Below are 27,413 nucleotides of genomic sequence, written 5' to 3' on the forward strand. Positions count from 1 at the left end.
TTTTTAGAAAAACTGTCATTGACAAGCGAAGTAAATTCTAGTAAATTAGTGGACGTTGATCGATTTTGAACAAAACCATGTTGAGATGGTTGAATAATCGATTTGCAAAAATGCTGTAAGGCCGATGTTATAATTTTCTCAAATAACTTCGGAATGGCAGATAATGCCTCTATAGTTGGAAATATCAGATCTTCCACCTTTTTTATATAAGGGAATGAGGAAAGATTCTTTCCAAATTGAAGGGAACACAGAGGTTTCCAAAAACAAATTAAACAATTTTAATAATGGTGACTGAAGGGACACACCACGCTCTTTAGTCACACAACTTGGAATGTTATCAGCACCAGGAGAGGAACATGATATCGACGTCCTAATGGATTTTATCGAAAATCAGTTATAAAATTATATATGCCACATCTTTAAATTTAGAGTCCTCAAACTTAATATGTATATTAAGATGCATTTTATACAATTTCGATTTTTGTTAAAATTTACCCCTCACCATCAACCTCATATTTGTAAAGGCCGTGTTTACAAAAGGAATCAAACGTCCTTTAGTTGAGCGATTCCACTTCTTTTTTTTTTAATAACCTGAGCCCATTGAAAATGGGAAATCAGGGTATAATGGTTTTGTTAAAAGTATGTAACAGGCAGAAGGAGGCGTGGCAGACCGCACAAAGTATATATATTCTTGATCAGGGCGAAGAGCTGAGTCGATTTGGCCCTGTCCGTCCGACCGTCCGTATGTATGTATAAACGCGTCGATCTCAGAAGATATAAGAGCTAGAGACTTGAAATTTTTATACTCATTCACGAAGTGAATTAGTATATTGGTTTTGTGCCATTTCCGTCTTGCTGTCCGTCCGTCTGTCTGTCCGTCTGTCCGTATGAACGCAGTTCATTTCGCCGCTATTGAAGCTAGAGACTTGAAATTTGGAACACATACTGGTGTATAACTCCGATTTATAGTGTTAAAATTTTCCCGATCCGACCATTAGGGGCGTAGCAAATCGTAAAATGCATTTTCCGATATACCAGAAATCATGTTAGTTGAAGAGCTAGAAAGTTGAAATTTGCTATGTAGATCCGCGTTGACCCCCCAAGTCCAAAAAGCTATGGTGGATATATCTACGCTCATTGGGGGCGTGGCATATCAGATAAAACTGTATCTCCTAAAGTTCTAAAGCCAGAACGTTGAAATTTCGCACGTGAGCTAATGCTATAATTCTATAATGCCTGATGAAAAATTTTTATGTCTACGCCTAATAGGAGCGTGGCAAATCGGACGTGTAGATATAGTGATTTTTCAAATTTGGCTATATTTTAGGCACTATTGATGCTACAGACTTGAAATTTGGTATATATACGCGAGTTGACCTCCCAAGTCCAACAAGCTATTGTGGATATATGTCCGCCCAAAGGGGGCGTGGCAAGCCGCAAAACTTTATATCTCCTACAGTTTAAGAGCTAGAAGCTTCAAATTCTGGTAACCTCCTCTATTGATGCCCCAAAATTGTCACGCCTCTTTGGGGGCGTGGCATATCGAAAAATAACCTGTAATTTTCACAATTTTTTCGCATTTACGTTACCGTTAGCTCTTTCTAAGAACTGGCCAAAAATGAGGTGTCTACGGCCACTAGGGGCGTGGCAATCGGCATTTATCAAATTGCGACATTTATATGCTTGAGCTATCTATGTATGTACATGTATATACAAATAGGCTTAATAGGCATTGATTGATGAAGGAAACATTTTTATAAAATTTAAAAATAAAATAAATAAGATTCTTGTTATGAGAGTAGTGGATGGTAAATTCAAGAATAAAGCAAAAACAAATCTGTCTCCTTTCAACGCTAGAGTATGCATTTATGTGTACATACATACACACATACAAATGAGCGCGTGCATAAGAAAGGCTGGAATGCTTGATGCTACATATGCGTGCAGACCTATGTGCATACATATACATGCTTATATGCGTACATACATATATGAGGGCTATTTAAGAAGAAACAAATTTAAACTTATAAAATTTTTCAATTAGAAAAAAGAATAAAATAAGTATCTATTTTATAAAAAACGAAATATGTATGAAACAAGTAAGAAAGCTCTAGTCGAGACTGCTCGATTACGAGATCCCCTGAACCCTACAAGCAACTTATATTTCAAAAATCAGGGTATAATAATTAGCAAACACACACGCACACACACACACACACACGCATACATACAAATACACGCACACACACACGCATACAAACAAACACACGCATACACACACTCACACATACAGGCGATTGCGCTTGGGTTGCGCTGCAGTGTTGGCAATATAATGAAAACTTACTTGTTGAATAATTTAATTTCTAGACGTACGATCGTAATGAAACTTTCAGAACGTAATCATAATGTTAAAATGTATGTGTATACCGAAGCTCAAGTTTCTAGTATTTGATATACGACTTTTACAAAGATGAGGGTGAGGGGGTGGATTTAGGGGTGGGGGGTAAATTTTAACAAAAACCGAAATTGTATAAAATTCATCTTAATATACATTTTAAATTTGGAGACTCTAGCCTGAAAGATGTAGGAAATATAATTATTTAAGTGATCTTCGATAAGGTTTTTTATCGATAAAAAAGTATCGGAATGAGTTATCGTTTTTTAGTGATAAACTCGATCTGCGCGTGATATATACGGACATTTTAAAAAAAAAGTTGAAGTCTCTAGCTACATACGGACGGACGGACGGACGGACAGACAGACGGTCAGGGCTAAATCAACTCAGCTCGTCGCCCTGATCAAGAATATATATACTTTGTGGGGTCTGCCACGCCCCCTTCTGCCTGTTACATACTTTTAACAAAACCATTATACCCTGATTTCCCATTTTCAATGGGTTCAGGGTATAAAAAACACACAACATTGAAGGGGCTGTGAACCTCCGCCGCTGTAACATAACTTGCGACGCCTCTATCACCCACGCTATCGTCTTGCTTGACAATCCGGTAGCTAAAATACAATAAGCTAATAACAGAGCGTCATCTGACAAAACTACAATAACCGCTAGAAAATCCAGAAATCAATCGCAATTCTTAGAATGCAAACGCTTAAGAATCTGCAATAGGTGTGACCGAAAGCTAACGAAAATTACCATACATTTGTACTCAAGAAGTGCACGATCAATATAATAATTATCGATTACTCGATAAAAATTACCAAAAGCTACAATATAATCAAAAAGCATAATTGTTTTGTACTACATTTTTTTAAAGCCAAATTAAATTTGAAATAAGAATAAATGCACCTTTGTAAACATAGCATCATGTATACGGATTGTGAATGAGAATTCCGCAGTCGGTAGCGCCCGACTGCAACGTTCTTATTTGTTTGTTATTATTTTTGTTTTTTTTTTTTTTATTTTAAGAATTATTATTATTTAACGTGTTAGATATAGTTAGTAAATCTACATTTCATATATTTTTTATACCCTGAACCCATTGAAAATGGGAAATCAGGGTATAATGGTTTTGTTAAAAGTATGTAACAGGCAGAAGGAGGCGTGGCAGACCCCACAAAGTATATATATTCTTGATCAGGGCGACAAGCTGAGTCGATTTAGCCCTGTCCGTCTGTCTGTCCGTCCGTCCGTCCGTCCGTATGTAGCTAGAGACTTCAACTTTTTTTTTAAAATGTCCGTATATATCACGCGCAGATCGAGTTTATCACTAAAAAACGATAACTCATTCCGATACTTTTTTATCGATAAAAAACCTTATCGAAGATCACTTAAATAATTATATTTCCTACATCTTTCAAGCTAGAGTCTCCAAATTTAAAATGTATATTAAGATGTATTTTATACAATTTCGGTTTTTGTTAAAATTTACCCCCCACCCCTAAATCCACCCCCTCACCCTCATCTTTGTAAAAGTCGTATATCAAATACTAGAGACTTGTGCTTCGGTATACACATACATCATTTAACATCATGATTACGTTCTGAAAGTTTCATTATGATCGTACGTCTAGAAATTAAATTATTCAACAAATAAGTTATCATTATATTGCCAACATTGCAATGCAACCCAAGCGCAATCGCCTGTATATGCGAGTATGTGTGTGTGTGCGTGTGTGTTTTCTAATTATTATTGAAATATCAGTTGCTTGTAGGGTTCAGGGGATCTCGTAGTCGAGCAGTCTCGACTAGAGCTTTCTTTCTTGTTTTTTCTAAGTTTTTTTACTAACAGTCTCTTTTTATATCTTCATTAGTTTCACTGGCCATATTTGGCTGTGAGACGTGGGCATAGCTGGCCGGACTGGTCGGTGTTACTATTGATATTATATACTGTACTTTGTTTAGGCTTTTTTTCAATTTAATTTGACTCTCGCTTTTGTCAATAGCTTTAAGAAATAAATAAATAAATATAAATAAGCTTAATATGCATTGATACCATGCAAGGAAGAATTTTTATGGAATTTAAAATACATAAAATATATAAATTATAAATCCTTAAAATATTAAAAACAATTGAAAGTTTTCTGCTTGTTTCGGTATTTGTAGCACTCAACTAAGTAATTTAAAAAACATAAATTAAATTATAAATTATTAAATTATAACTTATATAAAGATCATTGTTGTTGGGAAGACATATTGCATAGAATAGTCATTTATATGTGCCTACAGACATGCATATTTGAAATATTGCGTACAGAAGACTTATGAGCAGTTAACAAATAAAGTTTAGGTACAAATGATTTTTCAAAGTAACTGTGTTAAAATGCATTAAAATGAAACGAAATAAAAAAGTTTAGGTTAGATCAACTTTATTGGATATTTGGCAACATAAAGTCTTTTCATTTCAATAGAGTAAAGTAATAAAGTAAACTAATAAAGTCAGTTCTTAAAACGAGCTAACGGTAACCTAACTGCAAATTTCGATGCTTACGCTCAAAACATTTGAGAACTAAAAGGTATTTTTTGATTTGCCACGCCCTAAAAAAGCATAACAATTATTTTACTAGTAGCAATTTATAGCAATTTGGATTTGCGCTGCTCGGCTCATAATGGCGAGTTATTCTCCAATTCTAATGCATAATTAGTGAAATATATGATTCGAGGAAAAGAAAAGAAGAAAAAAGATTACAGTTGGAAATGTTAAACAAGACCTAACGCGGCAGACGAAGTTTTTCGTGTTTTTCGTCATACTTTTATGTATAATTATGAATTATGTATATTTTTAGTGACATGACTTTATTGAAGCATTTTTATGTTGTCAAATATCCGATTAAGCAGATCTCATCCAACCTTTTTTTACCGTAAGCCCATTGAAAATGTGACATCAGGGTATAATGGTTTTGTTGAAATTATTGTAACAGGAAGGAATCATCGCAGACCCCATAAAGTATATATATTCTTGATCAGCACGACGAGCTGAGTCGATATAGTCAGAAGATATAAGAGCTAGAGAGCTGCAATTTTGTGTGCATACCATACGCAGTACGAGTTTGCTTTATTTTTTCGATAACTCATCCGATAACTTTTTATCGAGAATAATCGAAAAATTGATTTTGTTTTTTGAGCCTCATCGGAGTACTATTAGACACGGAGACTTCAGATTTACTGTGTATATACATATGATGAATACAAACATTTTGTAATCAACAGATTTTGGATACCACGCCCCCTTCACCACCAATTCGTAAAAAACGTATTTCAAGTACTTATTAGAGATTATTTTAAATCTGGGAGATCAGCAAGCAAAAACAAGAAAGCTCTAGTCGAGGCTGCTCGACTACGAGATCCCCTGAACCCTTTAAGCAACTGATATTTCAAATAATTCTCACACACACACATACATACACACACGCATACAAACAAACACAACACATATACAGACGATTGCGCTTGGGTTGCGCTGCAGTGTTGACAATATTTTGAGAATTCTTTTGTTGAATAATATAATTTCTAGACGTGCGACTCTAATAAAACTTTTAGAACGTAATCATATTGTTTAAATGTATGTACATTTCGAACAATGTCTCTAGTATTTTAAATACGCCTTTTACAAATATTAGGGTGAGGGGGTGGATTTAGGGGTGGGGGGTAAATTTTGACAAAAACCGAAATTGTATAAAATGCATCTTAATATACATTTAGAGACTTTAGCTTTAAAGGTGTGGGAGATATAATTTTATAACTGATCTTCGACAAGGTTTTTTAACGATAAAAAAAATATCGGAATGAGTTATCGTTTTTTAGTGATAAACTCGATATGCGCGTGATATTCACGGACGTAGGAAATTTCAAGTCTCTAGCTCTTATATCTTCTGAGATCGACGCGTTCATACATACGGACAAACGGACAGGGCCAAATAGACTCAGCTCGTAGCCCTGATCAAGAATATATATTCTTTGTGGGGTCTGCTACGCCTCCTTTTGTCTGTTAAATACTTTTAACAAAACCAATATACCCTGCAGTCGTCGACTAGACCTTGTACCGAACGGTTGTGTTATCGTAAAGTAAACGTCGGTCCACAGCTTATCAATTTTTTCAAGCGCCTATTCTCTTTTAATACACTCATTCTTCACCTTCCAATACACACAGAAGCATAAAAGCATATAGTAAGTCGAATACACTGCTATGCCCACAGGGCATTATAGTCAAGGGGCGAATCGCTTTGCAATGGTAAGCGATAGCCCCAAAACCAAAAGAAAAAAGCCTACACCACTCTCAGAAGCCTTCCCCGAACTCCCAACTCCCAATTTGCCTAATCCCAAATTCATTATTATGTCAGCCACCGACACTAAAAACCCAATCTCCACATACTCCTGTTTCGCCGTAGAGCGTGCAATTAAACTTATCAGAAAAAATATATTAAAAATTAACGAAATGCGTAACGGTAATCTTCTACTATTTGTGGAAAACGCAACAGTAGCTGAGAAATTCATTGCTTCTAAGGAGCTCCATGGTATCTGCCAAATATCTTCTGAATATCACAAAAATCTAAATTACTGCAAAGGCACAGTATATGCCCCATTCCTTAACAACGTCACAAATGATGAAATACTTAAAGAACTTAAGTCTCAAGGAGTTGTAGATGTATACAAATACACCAAACTCATTGATGGCAAAACCATCCCGTCTGGCGTAGTGCAACTCACCTTCAATTTGTACAATCTTCCCCCAAAAATGCAAATCTCATGGCACGCAGTAAAAGTCAAGCAATATATACCTAACCCAATGCGATGCAAAAATTGCCAAATTATAGGTCACACAGCAAAGTATTGCAAAGCAACAGCAGTTTACGACCCATGTGGACTACCACTTCACAAACCAACTCAGTGCACTCGCACTTGCTGCGTGAACTGTAATGGAGAGCATGCAGCTAGCAGCAAAGAATGTCCAAAATTTAAAGAAGCACAAGAAATAATAAAAATAAAAACCACAGAATAATGCACTATGTACGAAGCCAAAACGAAGTCTTACAAACAACGCACACAGACACCGACAATTACGAAAAAAACATTTTCAGAAATAGCCGGTAAATTAACACCGCAAAAAAGAGACGAGACAAAAATCTTACCATCCACCTCCAATAAAGAAAATAACTTTAAAGACAAAATACAAACTAAAAGCACACCCGAAAGACCCGTTGACTTCACAAACACAAAATATACAAAAGAAACGCCGGAACATAGCATACACAAACCAAATAAACAAACACTCAACACAACGAAACGCTCAAATCACAAAGACAAGATTACCTCAAGCGACTCAGAAACAGACATAGACATCAATTACTTAATAAATAAATACAAGACAAACAACTAAAATCACTCAACGCTCTCTGATACGGACAGTATCATAGAGGACGTTGAGTTATAATAAAATCTCTCAATGCTCTCAAAGCTCGCTTTCTCTCTTGTTCTCTGCGAAAGCCTATAATGATTTACTGCATTAAAGCGCAACTTCGCTAAACGAGAAGGAGAGCGAGCAAGAGAGAGATTATAAAACTAGCCCAAAAATCAAAACAAAACCGATTAACACAACCCATTCACATACATAATGACTCTAAAACTAATACAATGGAACATAAATGGATATAAACACAAATACCATAATCTCTCTCTACTAATAAAAAACCATAGCCCACATATAATTGCTCTGCAAGAAACCCATATAACCGATCCCAGCCAAAAAATTCCAATACCAAACCAATTTTTGCTTTATCAAAAGAATGATATTAATTTGTCAGCTCCTAAAGCCAACAGAGGAGTAGCTCTCCTAATTTCAAATAATTTACAACATAGAATAGTAGATCCTAGCAATATGTGCCGAAATACAATTAAATCACCGTTTGTTATTATTAACATTTATCTTTCTCCTACGGACATGTTTACAGAGCAAGACCTTCACAACTTAATAGACAGTTTTAATAGGCCAGTTTTACTCCTAGGAGACTTTAACGCGTGGCATTCTCTCTGGGGTTCACCCTCAAACAATCCAAGAGGAAAAATCATAGCAAAATCCATTCAAAACAGTAATCTAATAGTTCTTAACAAAGGAGACCCTACACACTACACAACCCATAATACTTTCACACACGTTGACCTAGCCTTTTGTTCACCACCCCTTAACCTTAACGCCACCTGGGCTACATATGAAGATCTATATGGAAGCGACCACTATCCAATACGAATACAAATATTTCCCACAGCAAGCTCAAAAACATATTATAAAACACATAGATATAAACCCCATTCTGCGAACTGGGAATTAATTCAAGAAAATATAGACGTACTAACACAAAGACTAACCATAACACACAATACCAATCAATCAGCCGCTAAATTTCTCAAAGTAATCAAGGCATCTGCTAACAAAGCAATACCCACATCCAACCCCAACAGAAAACAAGTAAGAAAGCTCTAGTCGAGACTGCTCGACTACGACTTCCCCTGAACCCTACCAGCAACTGATATTTCAATAATAATTAGCACACACACACGCACGCACACACACACACACACACGCATACATAAAAATACACGCACACACACGCATACAAACAAACACACGCACACGCACACACACACACCCACATATACAGGCGTTTGCGCTTTGTTGCAGTGTTGACAATATAATGAGAACTTAACTGTTGAATAATTTAATTTCTAGATCGTAATGAAACTTTCAGAATGTAATCATAATGTTTAAATGTATGTGTATACCGAAGCACAAGTCTCTATCTAGTATTTGATATACGACTTTTACAAAGATGAGGGTGAGGGGGAGGATTTAGGGGTGGGGGGTAAATTTTAACAAAAACCGAAATTGTATAAAGTTCGTCTTAATATACATTTTAAATTTGGAGACTCTAGCTTGAAAGATGTAGGAGATATAATTATTTAAGTGATCTTCGATAAGGTTTTTTATCGATAAAAAAGTATCGGAATGAGTTATCATTTTTTAGTGATAAACTCGATATGGGCGTGATATATACAGACATTTTAAAAAAAAGTTGAAGAGTCTAGCTCTTATATCTTCTGAAATCGACGCGTTCAAACATACGGACGGACGGACGGACGGACAGACGGACAGGGCTAAATCGACTCAGCTCGTCGTCCTGATCAAGAATATATACACTTTGTGGGGTCTGCCACGCCTCCTTCTGCGTGTTACATACATTTCAACAAAACCATTATACCCTGATTTCCCATTTTCAATGGGTTCAGGGTATAAAAAAGAGAAATAGTCACATATACTGGTGGAACCCAGAACTTGAAAAATTAAAAACAGAAAAAAGAAAATTTTTAAATATTTTAAGAAAACACCTTAGTACAGAAAACATGCTAGCCTACAAAAAAGCAAACGCAAAGTTTAAATATACAGCAAAAATAGCCCAAAGAATAAGCTTTGCTAAATTCACAGAAGATATAAACTCTAGCACAACAACTAAAATACTCTGGGACAAAGTTCACAGGCTCTCTGGGAATCATAAAATCACACACATTCATTCAATACAAATAGAAACAGGAAACACATGCGATCCGAAAAAAATAGCCGAAGCATTTTGCAAAACCTGGTCAAATTATTCGAATGATTCGAATTTCTCACACGCCTTCATAAATAACAAAAAACTGCACATAGCCCAAACACCCATCACATACACTCCAAGAAATAGAGCTAAAATCATCGAGCAACCCATAACACTCTTAGAATTGCAATCTTATCTAGGCACCCTTAAAAATACTATCAAATACTAAAAAAAACTCCCCCCATTTGCAATAAACAAACTCTTAGACCTCTATAATATAATACTTTACACCAGCAATATTCCCCAACAATGGGAAATTGCAACAATACCAATAAAGAAACCAAATAAACCAAAGCACTTAATTAACAGTTATCGCCCAATATCACTGCTCCCTTGTATTTCCAAAATCCTAGAAAAAATCATATAAAAAACAATTATGTGGGTGCTTAGCCAAGAGAACCTCCTATCTCCCAACCAATATGCATACAAGCAAAACAGGTCGACCACGGACCCCTTACTTATATTAGATAACTTTATCTGTAACAGTTTAGGCACTAAAAACTACATATCGTTGCTCTCAATCGATATGGAAAAAGCATTTGACAGGGTGGGAGCTCATTGTATTATTCAGCAACTTTGTGATTGGAAATTTTGTCCAAAAATCGTCAATTACATTCGAAGCTACCTATACAGCCGTAGAATACGAGTCAAAGCTAACAACACCTTGTCTAGTGAAATGAGCCTAAAAAACGGCTCCAACAAGGACACTATGTACGTAGACGATCTTTGCCTCTTCTTCAAACCAAACCCCGGATATAACACCCAAATAAATAATTTATTTTCTAAAATCCACCACTGGTGCAATATAACAGGAACAAAAATATCAGCGGAAAAATCCACACACCTTCATATATGTAGAAAACATAATTGTACTAACATAAATATTACATTAAACAATGTAACCATACCAAATACACAACACCTTAAAATTCTAGGTTTAATACTCGACAGTAAATACAATTGGAACGAGCATGTCAAATCTTTAACAAACTCATTAAATAATAGACTAAATATAATTAAATGCTTAAGTAGCAATAAGTTAAAGAGCAATACCTCATCTCTCATTAATATAACTAAATCAACAATACTCGCCAAGATTGACTACGGTCTTTCAATCTACGGCAAAACAAGCAAGACAAATCTCGCAAAACTTTCCACTCCCTACCATTCCTCCATAAGACTCTCATTAGGCGCCTTCCGCACTACCCCAATAAAAAACATGCTGTCAGAAACAGGACTCCCCGATTTAGAAACTAGATTCCAATGGTGCATTGGACGACTTATTAAAAACATCACAAATACACATGGTTCCACTTTACAAAACACACTCCTCAAGCAACTTAAACGAAAAAGAGCAGCCAAAAAGCCATCAAGCCTAGGAATGATAATCAATATAGCTGCAGCTCTTAACATATTCTTGTCACCAGAACGCAAGTACAAAGAAAAACTCCTGCCTTGGACAAGAAACAGTCACTCTATACTGTTAGAACTGTCGGAATTTAAAAAAGACAATACCCCAGACGAAGTCTACAGGAAAAGTTTCAACAAAATCAGAAACGAACACAGGGCATGGACTTTTTTCCACACGGACGCTTCCAAACTGCACCACATAACTGCCTTCAGTGTTGTCACTGAAGGAAATAAAATATTAAAATCAGCAGTCACACCTTGGTACACTTCGATTTTCACAGCAGAAGCAGAAGCGATCCACTGTGCGATTGAAATAGCCCAAAAAGACACAAAAACTAAATTTGTCATCTGCACAGACTCTCTCTCCACCTTACTAGCTGTCAAAAACCCAAACACCTATCAACCCACAATAACAAAAATTCGGGACAAACTTAATTCGAATCAAAAAAGAATTAAGCTACTCTGAACACCTGGACATGTTAGGATAAAAGGAAATGAGCTAGCAGACACAGCAGCTAAAATGGCTATATATTCACCATTGCTCCTACACAACGTCAACAACAAAAAAGACATCAATAAAATCATGAACATAACAACCAAGGAAACACTTAAAACAATCTGGAATGACTACACTCACTTTTACAAAACGATCAACCCTGCAAGAGAACCTACACATTTTCCAACTAAAACAGATAGGAAACACGTAATAAAATATACAAGATTCAAACTAGGGCACACAAAACTGACTCACGAATACATATTTAATAAAAACACCTGCTCCTACCTGCCCATTTTGCAATAGCGACACCTTGACAACAAAACACCTACAACTAGGGACACGAAAAAAGTATCGATATTTTCGGTATCGGATACATTGGGGCGATGATACCGATACTTTTTACTCGATGTTTTGGTTTCGATATTTTTACTTATCGAGTATCTCTAGAGCCATATCGAGTAAAAAAAAATACGCGGGATCAAGTCAAGCTCGCCAGCCAATTTGCGCAAAATTTGAGACTGAGTTTGAGTTGAATCATTAAAAAAGGTTAAAACAGTGAATTATTATCGAAGTCAATTGGATTTATAGTTAAAGTAAGTAATAAAGCAATTACTCTATGCAGTTTATTGAAATATATTTCTTTAAAAGAATGCCACCAAGCCACAGCAGTGTTTGGCAGTATTTCACCAGAATACGCAACGACGAGGTGAAGTGCAAAATTTGCTTCAAAACTCTTAAATCATCAGGAAACACCTCAAACATGCATAATTTCTAATTCTCTCTCCAGTGAGAATGAGAGTGATACTTCCATAGATTCAGCAAACAATCTTTGGAGTGATTATAAGAAGTGGACGCATGCAGGGAAGCAGACCAAAAAAACAAGATCTACAATAAACGATGACGAAGTAGGTCGCTACCTATCTACCCATGTTTTACCACTTTCCATCGACCCTTTAAAACAATGGGCTGATATGAAAGTAGTTTATCCCAAAATATACAACTTAGCTCAAAAATATTGGGAATTTCCGCGACGTCCGTGCCCTCTGAGCGCCTTTTCTCCAAAGCTGGAAGTACCATAACCAAAACTCGCAGCCGATCGTCACCCAAAAGGCTTGACAAACTTCTTTTTTTAGACGATTGTGCAGAGGAGGAATGGAATATATAACTTAACATAACTTTATTGTACTATGTAATATTGAAAATTTACTTGTAACTTTTTATTAAAAAAAAACATGAAAGATATCCTAGATTTAATAAACATTTCATCCGATACCTTGCAACATCGATGCTTTTGATTTGATATTTTTATAAGTACGATGGCTTTCTTTTGATGCTTCCTATGAGTACATGATCGATACTTTGCATTCGATATCGTGTCCCTACCTACAACTCCAATGCCAATACGTAATGAATATCTGCAAATCCTTTAATTCTCCCACACTCAATACCCTTATCTTAGAACCTAATAAAACAAATATAGAACATTTTATAAAAATTCTAAATAAACTCAAAATAGAGCTATAATGTGTATAATGTAAATATATATATATATGTATATATAAATAAGTATCGAATGTAAATAATGTATATAAAATAAATAATTTATAGAATGTAAATAATGCCTGAAGGCCTTTGTCGCTCTGGCTTAACAAATTGTTATTTAGAATTAATTCTTGATGACAATAAATAAATAAATAATTATACCCTGGTTTCCCATTTTCAATGGGTTCAGGGTATAAAAATGTGTCTGTGCATGGGGTGATAAAAATTTTCACAAAAATAGAAATATTGAAAATAACATTTCAAATAGAGGCCGAAAATCAGCAAGAACAACCTGCGACAAAAAGCAAGAATAATAAGTTATCTTACTCCTAGGCCAAAGAAAAAAGTTTGCCTACACTTCGTCAACAAAGAAACATTTGCAATGGGCTCGGGAAAGAGAGTCTTGGACTTAAAGGCAATCATATTTAGCGACGAAGCTAGATTTTATGTTAGTGTCGGCGATGCGACAATATTTAATATTTTTAAAGATTGTTTTCGGCCATCAATACCAGAACTGGAACTTTTCAGCTTCGCGCAAAGCCAAACGAACCAAAAATGGCTGGAATCAAATGGAGATTTTAGATTGACCATCATCCTAATTAAAAATATATGGTGGCATTAGCCACCATCATTAAAAGGCAAGTTTCGAAATAAGCCAAAAAGAAACATTTCTGACTTGAAAGTCCAGTTACAAAAATTGATGGGCTCAATTTATCAAGAAAACTGCCAAAACAGGTTTGATGCGTAATACAGGCCAAGGCCGACGTCACAGAATTATAATTTTAATTAAATTATTGATTTAAGTATGATAGTAAATCACATTACACAGCGTTCGAATTAAAAGTGCTCAATTTTTTCTCATCACTTATGTCAACCGATTAAATATATTATTCATATTTTTGTTATTGTTAGAAATGGAGCAAAACGTGGAGAATAAAATTCTCTTTAAGATGAAATGCATTGGTATGCGTTATCTTTAGTAGTATTGCTAATGTAGTGTGCTAAACATAGCACACTGAAAAAAAGCATGCTGTTCTCATTATTAGTGGTTTAGGCTCGTAGTAACCGCCTCCATCGACAACCTAAAACTAATTTTTACGCCTTTTTAGGGGCGTGGCATATCGAGAAATATCCTGTTATTTTCTCATTTTTGGAGCGTAAGTATCCAAATTTCGCATTTAGGTTACCGTTAGCTCGTTCTAAGTACTGGCAACAAATGAGATGCCTACGCCTAGTAGGGGCATGTTAAATAGAGAAAAACTGATTTTATACAGTATTAGAGCTAAACATAGCTAGTAAATTAATGTATGTATGTACATTTTCAATTATCGTTTTACTAATTAGCTTTGTAATATGCACATACATATGTACTAGCTGATAACATGTTAAAATAAATTATTATTTGTATTTAGTTACATATTTTGAAGTCATTTGCTCGAATAAAATGACAATATTTCTGCCTAATTCGACTTTGAATTACGTGCTTACCTAGCTAGAACACAATGCCGGCCTGTGCTCCAAGTATATAAGGACTTAGCTTCTAATGATATTGCAGATGACCGCGAGCCTATAAAACGTAAAAATATGTGTTCAGCATACATATGAATCTATATATACATACATAGGTATGTATATGTTACATAAATATATTAAATATTGTATTTACCAAATTGTTCTCCATTAACATCAAATTTTGCCATTGACGCTACTTGAAATTCACTAGCAAGACATGGTGAGCACATTATTAATATGGGTAACGTTATAATAAGGCAATAAGGCAGTCCACCACGAAAGATGTCTGCCAAATTGTCTGCTTCATTTAACATTTTTAATTTTTTCCTCTATAAGTAAAATTTATTGCTAAAGTAGTTCTAACACAGCGGTGATCAGAACTTAATCGCCCTGAACTAGTGCTGCCAGTTTGGCAATTTAGTGTCTAGATGTGGCAACTTTGAAAAATATATTTGCAACTTTTATTTTTTAAAGCAATTGTTAATTATTTTTAAGCAATTTCGGCAGATATACAATAAAACTAGGAATTTCGGCAGATATACCATAAAACTAGGAATTTCTATTTTTTTTCTTCAAAGTTTTTTAATTTTTTATGACTTCTTGAACTTGAACTACTTCTGAGTTTTTGATAACTCTTTTAATGGGTTTGGTGATTGCGACCAGAACAAGATGCCGAAAGTATATAAAAGTAAGAATTAAACGCTTAGTGTGCGTATTGCAAATCATCGATGAACACTAAGCACCACCACTGTGGCACAACACATAGATGAGACATGTAGAACAAATTTTTCTACAGCTCGAAACTGTTAAGTTGGTCGACCGCTATACTTCGTATTTGCTCGGCTCGGTCGCTGGAGGCTCGAGGAATGAAAATACTGCACGACAAAAACAGTGCGCTGTGAGCGCTCAATCGAAATAGTCCCAATTCCGTATGAAGCACAGCTGTGAGCCATTTTTTACAGTCCCTCTCTCTCGCTCTCTATGGTCGCTGAAATCATCACTCTCAGCCGCGAACAAAAATTTCTATTTTTGTTCGCGACGATCCCAGCTCTTTCCGTTTGTGTGAAGGGTATACCGAAATTTGTAAAGCGTTTGCATGGGACGTGAACATGCACTTGTCACTTTAGTTAATCAGCTACTTACATAAATACATACATATGTACATATAAGCGCACCTCTTCAATTCGAACCCAAAATCATTCAGACAATTCTTAGTTGAGGTAGGCAGCCAATGTTCACGTACCATGCATACACACATGCACACACAAACGCACATGTAAAGGCACAGCGGCATACAAATGCTTCTACTAGTGATATTCCATAATTGTGACCATCGCATTGCATGCGTACACACAATCAAATGTATATATATACATATGTATATGTGAGCATTTTACAAGATCAACCAAATGCAAATAAATGCTGGGCTTTAAAATTGCTACAGGCAGCAAGAGCTTCGCACACAAGCTTCGCACAAAAATAGAAATTTTTGTTCGCGGCTGAGAGTGATGATTTCAGCGACCATAGAGAGCGAGAGAGAGGGACTGTAAAAAATGGCTCACAGCTGTGCTTCATACGGAATTGGGACCATTTCGATTGAGCGCTCACAGCGCATTGTTTTTGTCGTGCAGTATTTTCATTGCTCGAACCTCCAGCGACCGAGCCGAGCAAATACGAAGTATAGCGGTCGACCAACTTAACAGTTTCGAGCTGTAGAAAAATTTGTTCTACACGTCTCATCTATGTGTTGTCTGGTCAGTGGCACCACCAGGGTGCACAAATCGACAAAAACCGAGTTGCAGGAAGCTGCATTATGCCTACACATTGTCCATCAAACGGGGATTGCCACTTGTCAAAATTGTGTGTAAACCAATTTTCCGGTTGTAAAGCTGCTGCAAGTATAAAATTAAGCCGAACAAAATACACGAGATAGATAGTTTAATTTAAATGTAATTGATTGAGGTCATATTCCTTGTTAATTTAAGTATTTATAATTTTTATTTTTATGTTTCTTACAATACATATTTATATGTATTTGTTAAAAATCAAAATAGAGGTTTAGCTATTTTTTTTTTTTTATAGTTTTCACACGTTATGTAAAGTATTTTGCACACTTATTTTCGAGAGTAATCTCCCAGTCAACTTCGTATTTGCTCGGCTCATCACTTTTAGGGGTCGGACTACAAAAAATATGAGAGCACAATCATTTCGCTTCATGCGCTCGACCGTGATGGTCGATGGTTGAACAAAAGATCCCTCTATGCTCAATGTTTCCCTTGCTCTCTCTCTCTCGATGCTCTATGCTCTCTCAAATGTGTATATGTGTGTATGCATGTGAGCACAAGCAGCAGCTCTGAGCTGCCAGCTCACGAAAATTGAAATTTCTTCGCAGCAAGAACCCATGCCTTCCCTTCTGTGTGAAGAGTATACCGAACTTATCAAACCGTTTGCCAAGCTCGTACAAAATATGTATATGAGTTTTCGATTTTATTTGTGGAAAGGGTATGAAAGCGTTGGTGCTCATAGTGAAAATGCTTTCGCGACGAATGTCCACGCACACTCTCTTCCTTGCTACATGTATTACGAGTGTTTTTATGCCTGTGAGCGAAGTTCTTGCTGCCTGTTGCAATTTTAAAGCCCAGCATTGGCATTTGGTCGATCTTGTGAAGTGCTCACATACATACATACATATATATGTACATAAATACATTTGATTGTGCGTACGCATCACTTGTAGAAGCATGTGATTGCATATGTGAGTGTGTGTATGTGCAAGTGTGCATGGGAGATGAACATTGGCGTGTGCCTACCTCAACTTAGAATTAGTTGACCGATTTAGGGTTCGAATTGAAGAGGTGCGCTTGTATGTATGTAGGTAGCTGACAACTAAAGTGACAAGTGCACTTGCCAATAATTTTTATACCCTGAACCCATTGAAAATGGGAAATCAGGGTATAATGGTTTTGTTAAAATGTATGTAACAGACAGAAGGAGGCGTGGCAGACCCCACAAAGTATATATATTCTTGATCAGGGCGACGAGCTGAGTCGATTTAGCCCTGTCCGTCTGTCTGTCCGTCCGTCCGTCCGTCCGTCCGTATTTTTGAACGCGTCGATTTCAGAAGATATAAGAGCTAGAGACTTCAACTTTATATATATATATGTATATATCGCGCGCATATCGAGTTTATCACTAAAAAACGATAACTCATTCCGATATTTTTTTATCGATAAAAAACCTTATCGAAAGTCAGTTAAAAAATTATATCTCCTACATCATTATAGCTAGAGTGTCCAAATTTTAAATATATATTAAGACGTATTTTATACAATTTCGGTTTTTGTTAAAATTTACCCCCCGCCCCTATATCCACCCCCTCACCCTCATCTGTGTAAAAGTCGTATATCAAATACTAGAGACTTGTGCTTCGGTATACACATACATTTGAACATCATGATTACGTTCTGAAAGTTTCATTACGATCGTACGTCTAGAAATTAAATTATTCAACAAATAAGTTTTCATTATATTGCCAACACTGCAGCGCAACCCAAGCGCAATCGCCTGTATATGTGAGTGTGTGTATATGCGTGTGTTTGTTTGTATGCGTGTGTGTGCGTGTGTTTGTTTGTATGCGTGTGTGTGCGTGTGTTTGTTTGTATGCGTGTGTGTGTGTGTGTGCGTGTGTGTTTGCTAATTATTATTGAAATATCAGTTGCTTGTAGGGTTCAGGGGATCTCGTAGTCGAGCAGTCTCGACTAGAGCTTTCTTACTTGTTTTATATTCGTTTATTAAAAAGTTTACTTACAGATAATATGGGTGTGTTCAGGTGGCTAAGGGCCGCGCACGATGCTTGCGGGACGGCCGTAAAGCATTGCTTCGCAAGCACCTTGCACTCCCTCAGCTTGGCATAGCTCGTCTTCGCTCGATTCTGCGAAGCTCCATCATGATTGTGGTCGCGAAGGTGCTTATAAGTTTCCAAGCTACCTCCGATTCCAACATCACGTTGACCATATTGTCCACTCTAATTTAGCGGCCCAATGCTTCTTCCAGACAACGCCTATCCTCTAGGAAGCCTCCACATTCAAATAAGACGTGGTTGGCGTCCTCCACCAGACCTCGTCCGCACCAAGAGCATTCGTCGGTTTCATCGTAACCAAAGCGCTTCAAGTAGCTCCGAAAGCATCCATGTCCCGATAGAATCTGTGAAAGATAAAAGTTTGCTTCGCCGTGTTTGCGGTTAACCCATGGCTCGAGCTCCGGGATGAGCTTGTGCGTCCACCGCCCTTTATCTGAGCTATTCCACTTCCTTTGCCATCGCGCCACATCGTCAGAGATTGTTCTGAATGCGCAGCAGACTGATCACGCTCAGTCTGTAGATCGCGCAAATGCCCCGGCTGTAGCTCGGCGTTACAATCGCGCTTGCCCATATTGGCGCAGCGTAGAGGATGACGGACTTTATGACGCTCATTAGAAGGACCCGCCGTTGCTGTTTTGGTGCCCGCGTGTTAAGCATAATTCTTGAGAGAGATCTACAAGATTCAGCTGCTCAAGTGCTCGCGGAAAGTTAATCTTGGTGACGCTGCGAATCTTTATATTGGCAGTTTCCACTCTTTTGCGACTGCTGACTAGGACGGCTAGTCAGCTCCTGTCAACCAGCTTCGTATGCGATTGATACTTGCACTGCACATATCCTCAGTATCTTTAAGCTCCTTGCCTATGGAGACGACGGCTACATCATCAGCAAAGCCAATGGTGTGCGCACCTGCTGGTAGTTCTAAGCGCAGTACGCCGTTGTACATGGTATTCCATAGGAGATGCTCCGGCACTGAGCCTTGGGGTACTCCACCTAACACTGTATGCGTTTGGGGACTCATTGATCATTGCCAACAATGCGCCAAAAGAAGTATAGTCTTTTAACTACTATCTTATATGCCCTGCCCCAAGGGTCATATTCGACTGAGTCACACAATTCTAAAAAGCATTCTCTCTTACTTGTCCGAATGGCCTTCTTCAACTCTTTTCTAGCTGCGTGGTAAGCGAATTGTTTCTCAAAAAACGTAGACCCAACGTGAGCCCGTTGGTAGCTTCTTCTCGCCTGGATGCATTTGCGTCGAATGTACATTCCACCAATACATAGGCTCCTGCTGTCGCATGAACTGTTTGCGACGTAACATGCTCGTATTGCTGGCACTCTGAATTTGGGCTACTATTTGGCATGCTCTGGCCTCAGCATTGCCTATTATGCCCAGAGACTGAATAGCTTCTGAAAAGATCGCGGTGTCAAAAGTATCCAGCCGATACGATTCCCTCCACAAGGTTGACGCCGTGGCAGGTAGCCACCCATTGTGAATGTTGCTTCCCGAAAAAGGGATGAAGTGACAAAAGTAATGTCAATTACAGATCCATATCCAGCCCGACTGAAGGTGAATTCGTGGCCATTGTTGAGCAGTGCAACATCAAGTGTTGCGAAGATCTCCAATAGGATACGGCCTCTGGCATTTGTTGTGTGGCTGCCCATTCTAACGCCCATGCTTCAAAATCTCCTGCTATAATGGCCTTCCGACCCCTAGCGTCCTCGGCAAGCTCGTCTAGCACCGTTGCGAATTCACTGAGCTGAATGCTGGAAGCCAGCTAGCAACTGTAGAGCCATATGTTACCATATCGCTCACATACGAACCCATTGAATGACTTAACATCCGAAAGTACATTCGCTGAGTTGCCACATACCCACAACACAGCTTTGCCATTTGCGCCTGTTGCCCATGTTGATGAGGTGATGAGGCTCACTGAGAAAGGCTACGTCTATACGTTTTTCCCTTATTGTCTGCTCAAGTAGATCTTGGGCAGCAACACAGTGATTTAAGTTAAGCTGAAGAAACCCTAACATTTCATTTTACGTGCAGCTTCACGGTAGGATGATGACTTGAAGCTGCCTGCTGAGTGGTCCGTCTGCTTTTCACCTTTTCGGATGCAGAGGCTACATTTTGGTGGCTTAGTGCATGCTTTTGCACTGTGACCCATCTCTCCACACCTGAAACAGTCGCTGCCGCAGTTTGCTGCCATATGCCCGTAATCAAGGCACTTGAAACAGCGTTTAGGCTGATCCACGGCGCGGATACGGCATACAACCCATCCAATTCTGATTTTGGACAGCTCGAGCAGAGTTTTGGCTTTTCAAATTGGAAGAGCTACTGTAGCTCTTTGCTGTCCACCAAAAGCCGGTCGAAGCGACTTGATAGCCTCAATGGGGAGTGAGCTATCCTTCAACGCCACCCTAATTGACTCCAAGATCTCCTCTTTGCTCACTAACTCATTTAGGTCACGAATCTCAATTTGAGCCGATTCGGTAAGTGTTTTAACTTCCGCTCGGTCACCCAAGGCCTTGCCTACAGCTTCGTGAAGGGCCTCAGCACCATGCTCCGGCTTTCTGCTCAGTTGCAACATAAGGTCCCCCTTAGCTGTCTTCCTAATGCTTTAAACGTCGCCGCTCAGATGCTTTAGATTTGGGTCGGTCTTGACTACACGAAGTATGTCCGCATAGCTGCAACTACCCACGCCTGAAATCGCGTTTGCGTCACTTCTGGGTCGTTTTTGCATAGGCTTGCATCCTTTAAAGACTGTCCAGCTGTTCGGGATTGTCTGTCGACCTGCCTGGTTTGGATTTTCGGCTGTAGCCCGTAGAGCCATTGGTTCTTTTGGGTTCGCTGCGCCTTTATTGGGCCTCGGCTTTTTTGAGGGTGTTTTCCTTTGGTCGGTGGCAACTTCCCTCGACCGCTTGGGCGTATTGCTACCTGAGATCGCGCTAGTGCTCGCTTTCTCCACTACTTTCTGGAGCGGCATGGTCTGCACCTCGCAGTTTTTAGCCGGTCGGTTGCAGAGCTTTTCGGCCGTCTTATGGCCACTGGGGACTGATTAAAGGTCGACGGCTGCGGCAGCGGCCTCTGTTGTTGCTGCGGTGATATCTGCAACGAGGAACGACGTGTGAAGGCTTGTAGCTCGTCCTCCATCCTGGCATCCATTTTTTGCTCCGACTACAACGACGTGAAGCCTGTAGTTACTAATATAATTTGAGTTTACAGACCTTGTGTGTGTGTAAGAACGTTCTTACTTGATAAACTAGTGGGAAAATGGGTTGCGGGTATATTGTGTTTTGATATACGCACATTACTAACCCATTCAGGCTGCAATATTTCTGCATTATAATATTTAAGTATACGCTTGGGTAATGGAGATCCGATAGAAAACGCGCCCAGTTATTAAGAAAGTAATAGAACTTGTAATCGATTTTTTCATGCACACAGGCGAGAAGTAATCCATGAGTAATGGACATAATAATAAGCATTTCCGCCATTGAGCATGCAGGTGAGCACAAGCAGCAGCTCCCAAAAATGTTTCATTTTTAAGGGTATTATATTGTGACGGCGCGTCCAGTATCTTATCCCTACTAGTTGTGTTGAAGGCAGAGACCGCAAATAAGAGTTATGAATTTAAAAAATTGAGGCCTTTAGGAAGCCCCAAAAAGAGAGGGAAAAACACACATAAGTTATTTTTTTACGGCAAATTAAAAAAAAAGATAAACTTTTATTTGCAATTTTTTGAAAAAAAAAAATTATTTTTGATTATTATAAATGATATTTATGATAAAAATCAAAAATAATAATTACAGAACAGATATAAATTTTTATATATATGTGATATACGCATTATTACCTTTCATTTGATATATGTATAATGTATATGTAAATATGTACATGTATAAGTACATATACATATATATTTAACTATATGCTTAGGCGCTTGTCCAGTGCAAGTGCGCTGTGCACTTACCCAAAGACGGTACAATCGTGGATAAGTGAACTTTTTTTCCTCACAATAGCACATAATGTCCTCGTTTAACTCTATTGGCTTTGGGGAATATCCATAAATTTCGGTTATGGCCAGTTTGAGTTCCGGTTCGTCCTCTTCCTCAGAGTTTTAGGATATTTTTACAATATTGAACAGTTTTTAGGTTTGGTATTATTGTTTATAAAATGCATTGGCCGATAGATGCCCACTGTGCGTATGTCATTATGCTTTAGTTCAATCTATCTCTTTCACTCTTTTGCGCCTAAAGTAAATTGTTTTAAATATGGGTGCAGGGAAAGGTGACAATAATACATATGCATATATACAAATTAACATTTGTATGTTCATACATACAGTGATTATGCTTTATTCAACTTGAAGGCATTCTTGACGTTTAGAGTCGCAATGATGCAGTATTGCTTCGTCTCGTGATTTCATCTGGTGCCCTGGAAGTTCCAGGCCAACTACTTTATTTAGCGCTTCTGTTGTCGACCGGGCCTTCCTGAAACAAAATTGGCTATGTGATAGGCCTCCTCCTCCTCGGACACAGGGGCATGAATGCTTAATCTTTCAGAAAAGAGCATTTCCACATTCGACTTAAGCTTCAGACGATCCGTAGGCTGCACCTACTTACCTGGCTCAAGGGTCATAGTCAGCTTACACAACTTTAGGAAATATTCTCTTTTGCTTGCCCGCATGGCCATTTTCAACTGTCTTATAGCAGCCTGGTAAGCTAATTGTTTTTCTGAAAATGTAGACCTACCGCGAGCCCGTTTGTAGCTTCTTCGCCTGAATGCATTTCCGTCGAATGTACATAATCTCTTTTTTTCGCATGAACTGCTTGCGGTGTATCATGTTGTTATTGCAGGCAGTCTGTATCTGGGTTACATTTTGGCATACTCTGGCCTCAACATTCTCAACTATGCCCAGCGACTAAATAACCTCTGAAAAGGCCACGGTATCAAAAGCATACAATTAATAAGATTCTCTTCACAAAATTGTGAACAAATGAAAAAAAGATAAGTGACAAAAGTAATGTCAATTACAGATCCGTATCCAGCCCGACTAAAGGTGAACTCGTTACCAGTGTCGCGAAGATCTTCAGTAGGATACGGCCTCTGGCATTTGAGTAGCCATGAGTCAAAATCTCCTGCTATAATGGCCTACCGGCCCCTAGCATCCTCGGCGAGCTCGTCAAGCACCGTTGTGAATTCGCAGAGCTGCATGATGGGGTAACTGTAGAGCCACTAGTTACCGTATCAGGCGCGTACCCTATTAACTGACAATATTTGAAAGTACATTCGTGGGATTTCCACATGCCCACAGCACGGCTTTGCCAAATGCCATTAGGGCAGCTGATCTAACAGTGGGAGGAAGGCTACGTCTATAGATTTTCTTATAGACTGCTCTGCAGCAACACAATTATTTAAGATAAGCTGCAGTAACCTTAATATTTCATTTTATATGGTAGGATGGGTACTTGAAACTGAACTTGAACACACCGCTCAGATATTATTAATTTAGGTCGATATTGACTACGAAGATCTGCGAACATCTATGTGTCTTAGTGATTAATCCAAACTTCGGCTAAATGGACAAATTCATAAATATCAGTGCCAATATGTAAAAGATTTTCATACTCATTCATGAAAGTAAAATGAGTATATTGGTTTTGTGGAATGTCCGTCGTGTCCGCCCTTCTGTCCGTATGAGCGAATTTTTTTAAAGCTAAAGATTTTGAACACATACTCCGATCCGCCCACTAGGGTATCGGATACGGAAAATGCCTTTTCCAATATGCCAGAAATCATATTAGTTGAAGAGCTAGAAAGTTAAAATTTGGAACGTAGATCCGCATCGCCCACCCAAGATCACTTGCTATGGAGGATATATCTACGCCCATTGGGGGTGTGGGAAATCGGTTAAAGCTGTATATCTTAGAGTTTTTAAGCTAGAACGCTACAATTAAAATAAAAATAAAGATTGATGACACAAATAAGAAAACTCTAGTCGAGAGTGCTCGACTAGATACTACCCTAAACCAAACTAATGAAAATGCACATTTAGTATGGCTAAAATTTCAATTCCGAAGTAATTAAAAATATAAATAAAATAGAAAACTCATTTAATTGAATATAAAACAATTTTGAAACATTAAAAAAAAAAAGAATTTCGACCCGCTCTGAATTTGAACCCGAGACTTCCCAATCGAGCGCCACGTCTTTTATCACGACGCCACCTCACTGTTAGAAATTGCAATGGCAAAACTGAAATAGATTCACTGCTGCAGCGCCATCTAGCAACTCTAAGCCAAACTAACTGCTGATGTGACTTAAGAATGTGCAGGAACAACCAAACTAATAAAAACGTACATTTAGTATGGTTAAAATTTCAATTTCGATTTTTACAAAAAATATAAGAGAAATAGAAAATTAATTTAATTAAATATATAAAAATTTTGAAACAATTAAAAGAAAAAATTTCGACCCGCTCTGGATTTGAACCCGAGACTTCCCGATCGAGCGCGACGTCCTTTATCACGACGCCACATCACCGCTCGAAAGTGTAATGGCAAAGCTGAAATAGATTCACTGCTGAAACGCCATCTAGCAGAACTAAACGAAACTAACTGCTGATGTAATTCTAAGAACGTGCAAAAGAAGTTTTAATGTATTTATGCATACGTATAGGAAAACTGCTGTAGCTGCAGCACGTGAGTTTGTTAATTGGCCAAACATTTTATTTTTTAGGGTCGATTGACTTAACCGAATTTAATGAAACTTTCAGCATATGATCTACATATTCTATTGAATAATTGACAAATTTGAAAAAATTGAAAATCATTCAAAATTAGTTACAGTGACATCTGCCTTATTTATTTATTTCTTGACAAAAACGAGAGTCAAATTAAATTTAAAAAAGAAAAAGCCTAAACAAAGTACAGGATATAATATCAATAGTAACACCGACCCGATGGGGGTATTTTATTTGCCAGTCCGGCCAGCTATGCCCACGTCTCACAGCCAAATATGGTCAGTGAAACTAATGATGCTATAAAAAGAAGTGTTAGTAGGAAAACTTAGAAAAAAATATTAAATGTAAAATAATAAATATTTCTTAAAAATAAAAAATAAAAACAAATATATTAAAAAACAAGTAAGAACGTTGCAGTCGGGCGCTACCGACTGCGGAATACTCATTCACAGTCCCTTTGTAAATTTAATTTAATTAAAAAAAATTAGTACAAAACAATTATGCTTTTTGATTATATTGTAGCTTTTGGTAATTTTTATCGAGTAATCGATAATTATTATATTGATCGTGCACTTTTTGAGTACAAATGTATGGTAATTTTCGTTGATAGCTAGTAGGTCACATAGTAGGTCACACCTATTGCAGATTCTTTAGCGTTTGCTTACATTACAAATGCGCGCTTTTTAGCATTCTAAGAATTGCGATTGATTTCTGGATTTTCTAGCTGTTATTGTAGTTTTGTCAGATGACGCTCTGTTATTAGCTTATTGTATTTTAGCTACCAGTTTGTGAAGCAAAGCGATAGCGTGGGCGCTAAAGGCGTCGCAAGTTATGTTACAGTGGCGGAGGTTCAAGTCCCCATCAAGGTTATGTTTTTTTTTTTTCATACATATTTCGTTTTTTATAAAATAGATATTTTATTCTTTTTTCTAATTGAACAATTTTATAAGTTTAAATTTGTTTCTTCTTAAAAAGCCCTCATATATGTATGTACGCATATATGCATGTATATGTGTGTACATAAGTCTGCACGCATATGTAGCATCAAGCATTACAGCCTTTCTTATGCACGCGCTCATTTGTATGTGTGTATGTATGTAATGCAAATTTATCATCCGCTACTCTGGCTCTTCTTTTCTATAATGCGTCATATATTCAGAATCTCATTTTTGCATTTCATTTTAATTGCGTTTGTTGACAGTAGGCGGTAGCGCTGTCGGCAAAGGCGCCGGCTAAATTTGTGCTTGTTATTTTGACAAACATGGCTTGGGTGCGAGTTCAAATCCCGCGGAAAACTCTTTTCTGTAAATTGCAAATTTTGTTATTTTAGCTTCTTTTATATTTTTTAAGTATTTAAATTTTATTTTTAAATTTTATAAAATCTTTCCTTCCGTGTTATCAATGCCTATTAAGCCTATTTGTATATACATTTACAAATGTACATAGATAGCTCAAGCATATAAATGTCGCAATTTAATGCTACAAATGCCAATTGCCACGCCCCTAGTGGCCGTAGACACCTCATTTTTGGCCAGTTCTTAGAAAGAGCTAACGGTAACATATATGCGAAATTTGAATGCTTACGCTCAAAAAATGTGAAAATACAGGGTACTTTTCGATATGCCACGCCCACAAAGAGGCGTGACAATTATTTTTGGGGCATCGATAGAGGAGGTTACCAGTAACTCAACTATCCAAATTTGAAGCTTCTAGCTCTTAAACTGTAGGAGATATAAAGTTTTGCGGTTTG

General features: G+C 37.6%; 1 protein-coding gene and 1 long non-coding RNA gene across 2 annotated transcripts in view; both read right to left on the minus strand.

Moving 5' to 3' along the window:
• The window catches only part of LOC115565425 (BOS complex subunit ncln), a 28,538-nt gene extending 13,045 nt beyond the window's left edge, over positions 1-15,493 (minus strand). The window contains exons 1-2 of the mRNA XM_089257670.1: positions 15,216-15,493; positions 15,038-15,116 (exon numbers count right to left, since the gene is read on the minus strand). Coding sequence (XP_089113796.1) covers positions 15,038-15,116; positions 15,216-15,375 — 239 coding nt within the window. The 5' untranslated portion in view covers positions 15,376-15,493. The remainder of the gene's footprint in view (positions 1-15,037; positions 15,117-15,215) is intronic.
• A 3,926-nt stretch (positions 15,494-19,419) lies between these two features.
• LOC149091995 (uncharacterized) overlaps positions 19,420-27,413 on the minus strand; it is a 128,370-nt gene continuing 120,376 nt past the window's right edge. The window contains exon 3 of the long non-coding RNA XR_016196439.1: positions 19,420-19,517. This is a non-coding gene — a long non-coding RNA (uncharacterized LOC149091995). The remainder of the gene's footprint in view (positions 19,518-27,413) is intronic.

Source organism: Drosophila navojoa, chromosome 3 (genome assembly GCF_054131105.1).
Source record: "Drosophila navojoa isolate 15081-1374.11 chromosome 3, UAZ_NAV_1.0, whole genome shotgun sequence".
Classification (NCBI taxonomy): Eukaryota; Metazoa; Arthropoda; class Insecta; order Diptera; family Drosophilidae; genus Drosophila; species Drosophila navojoa.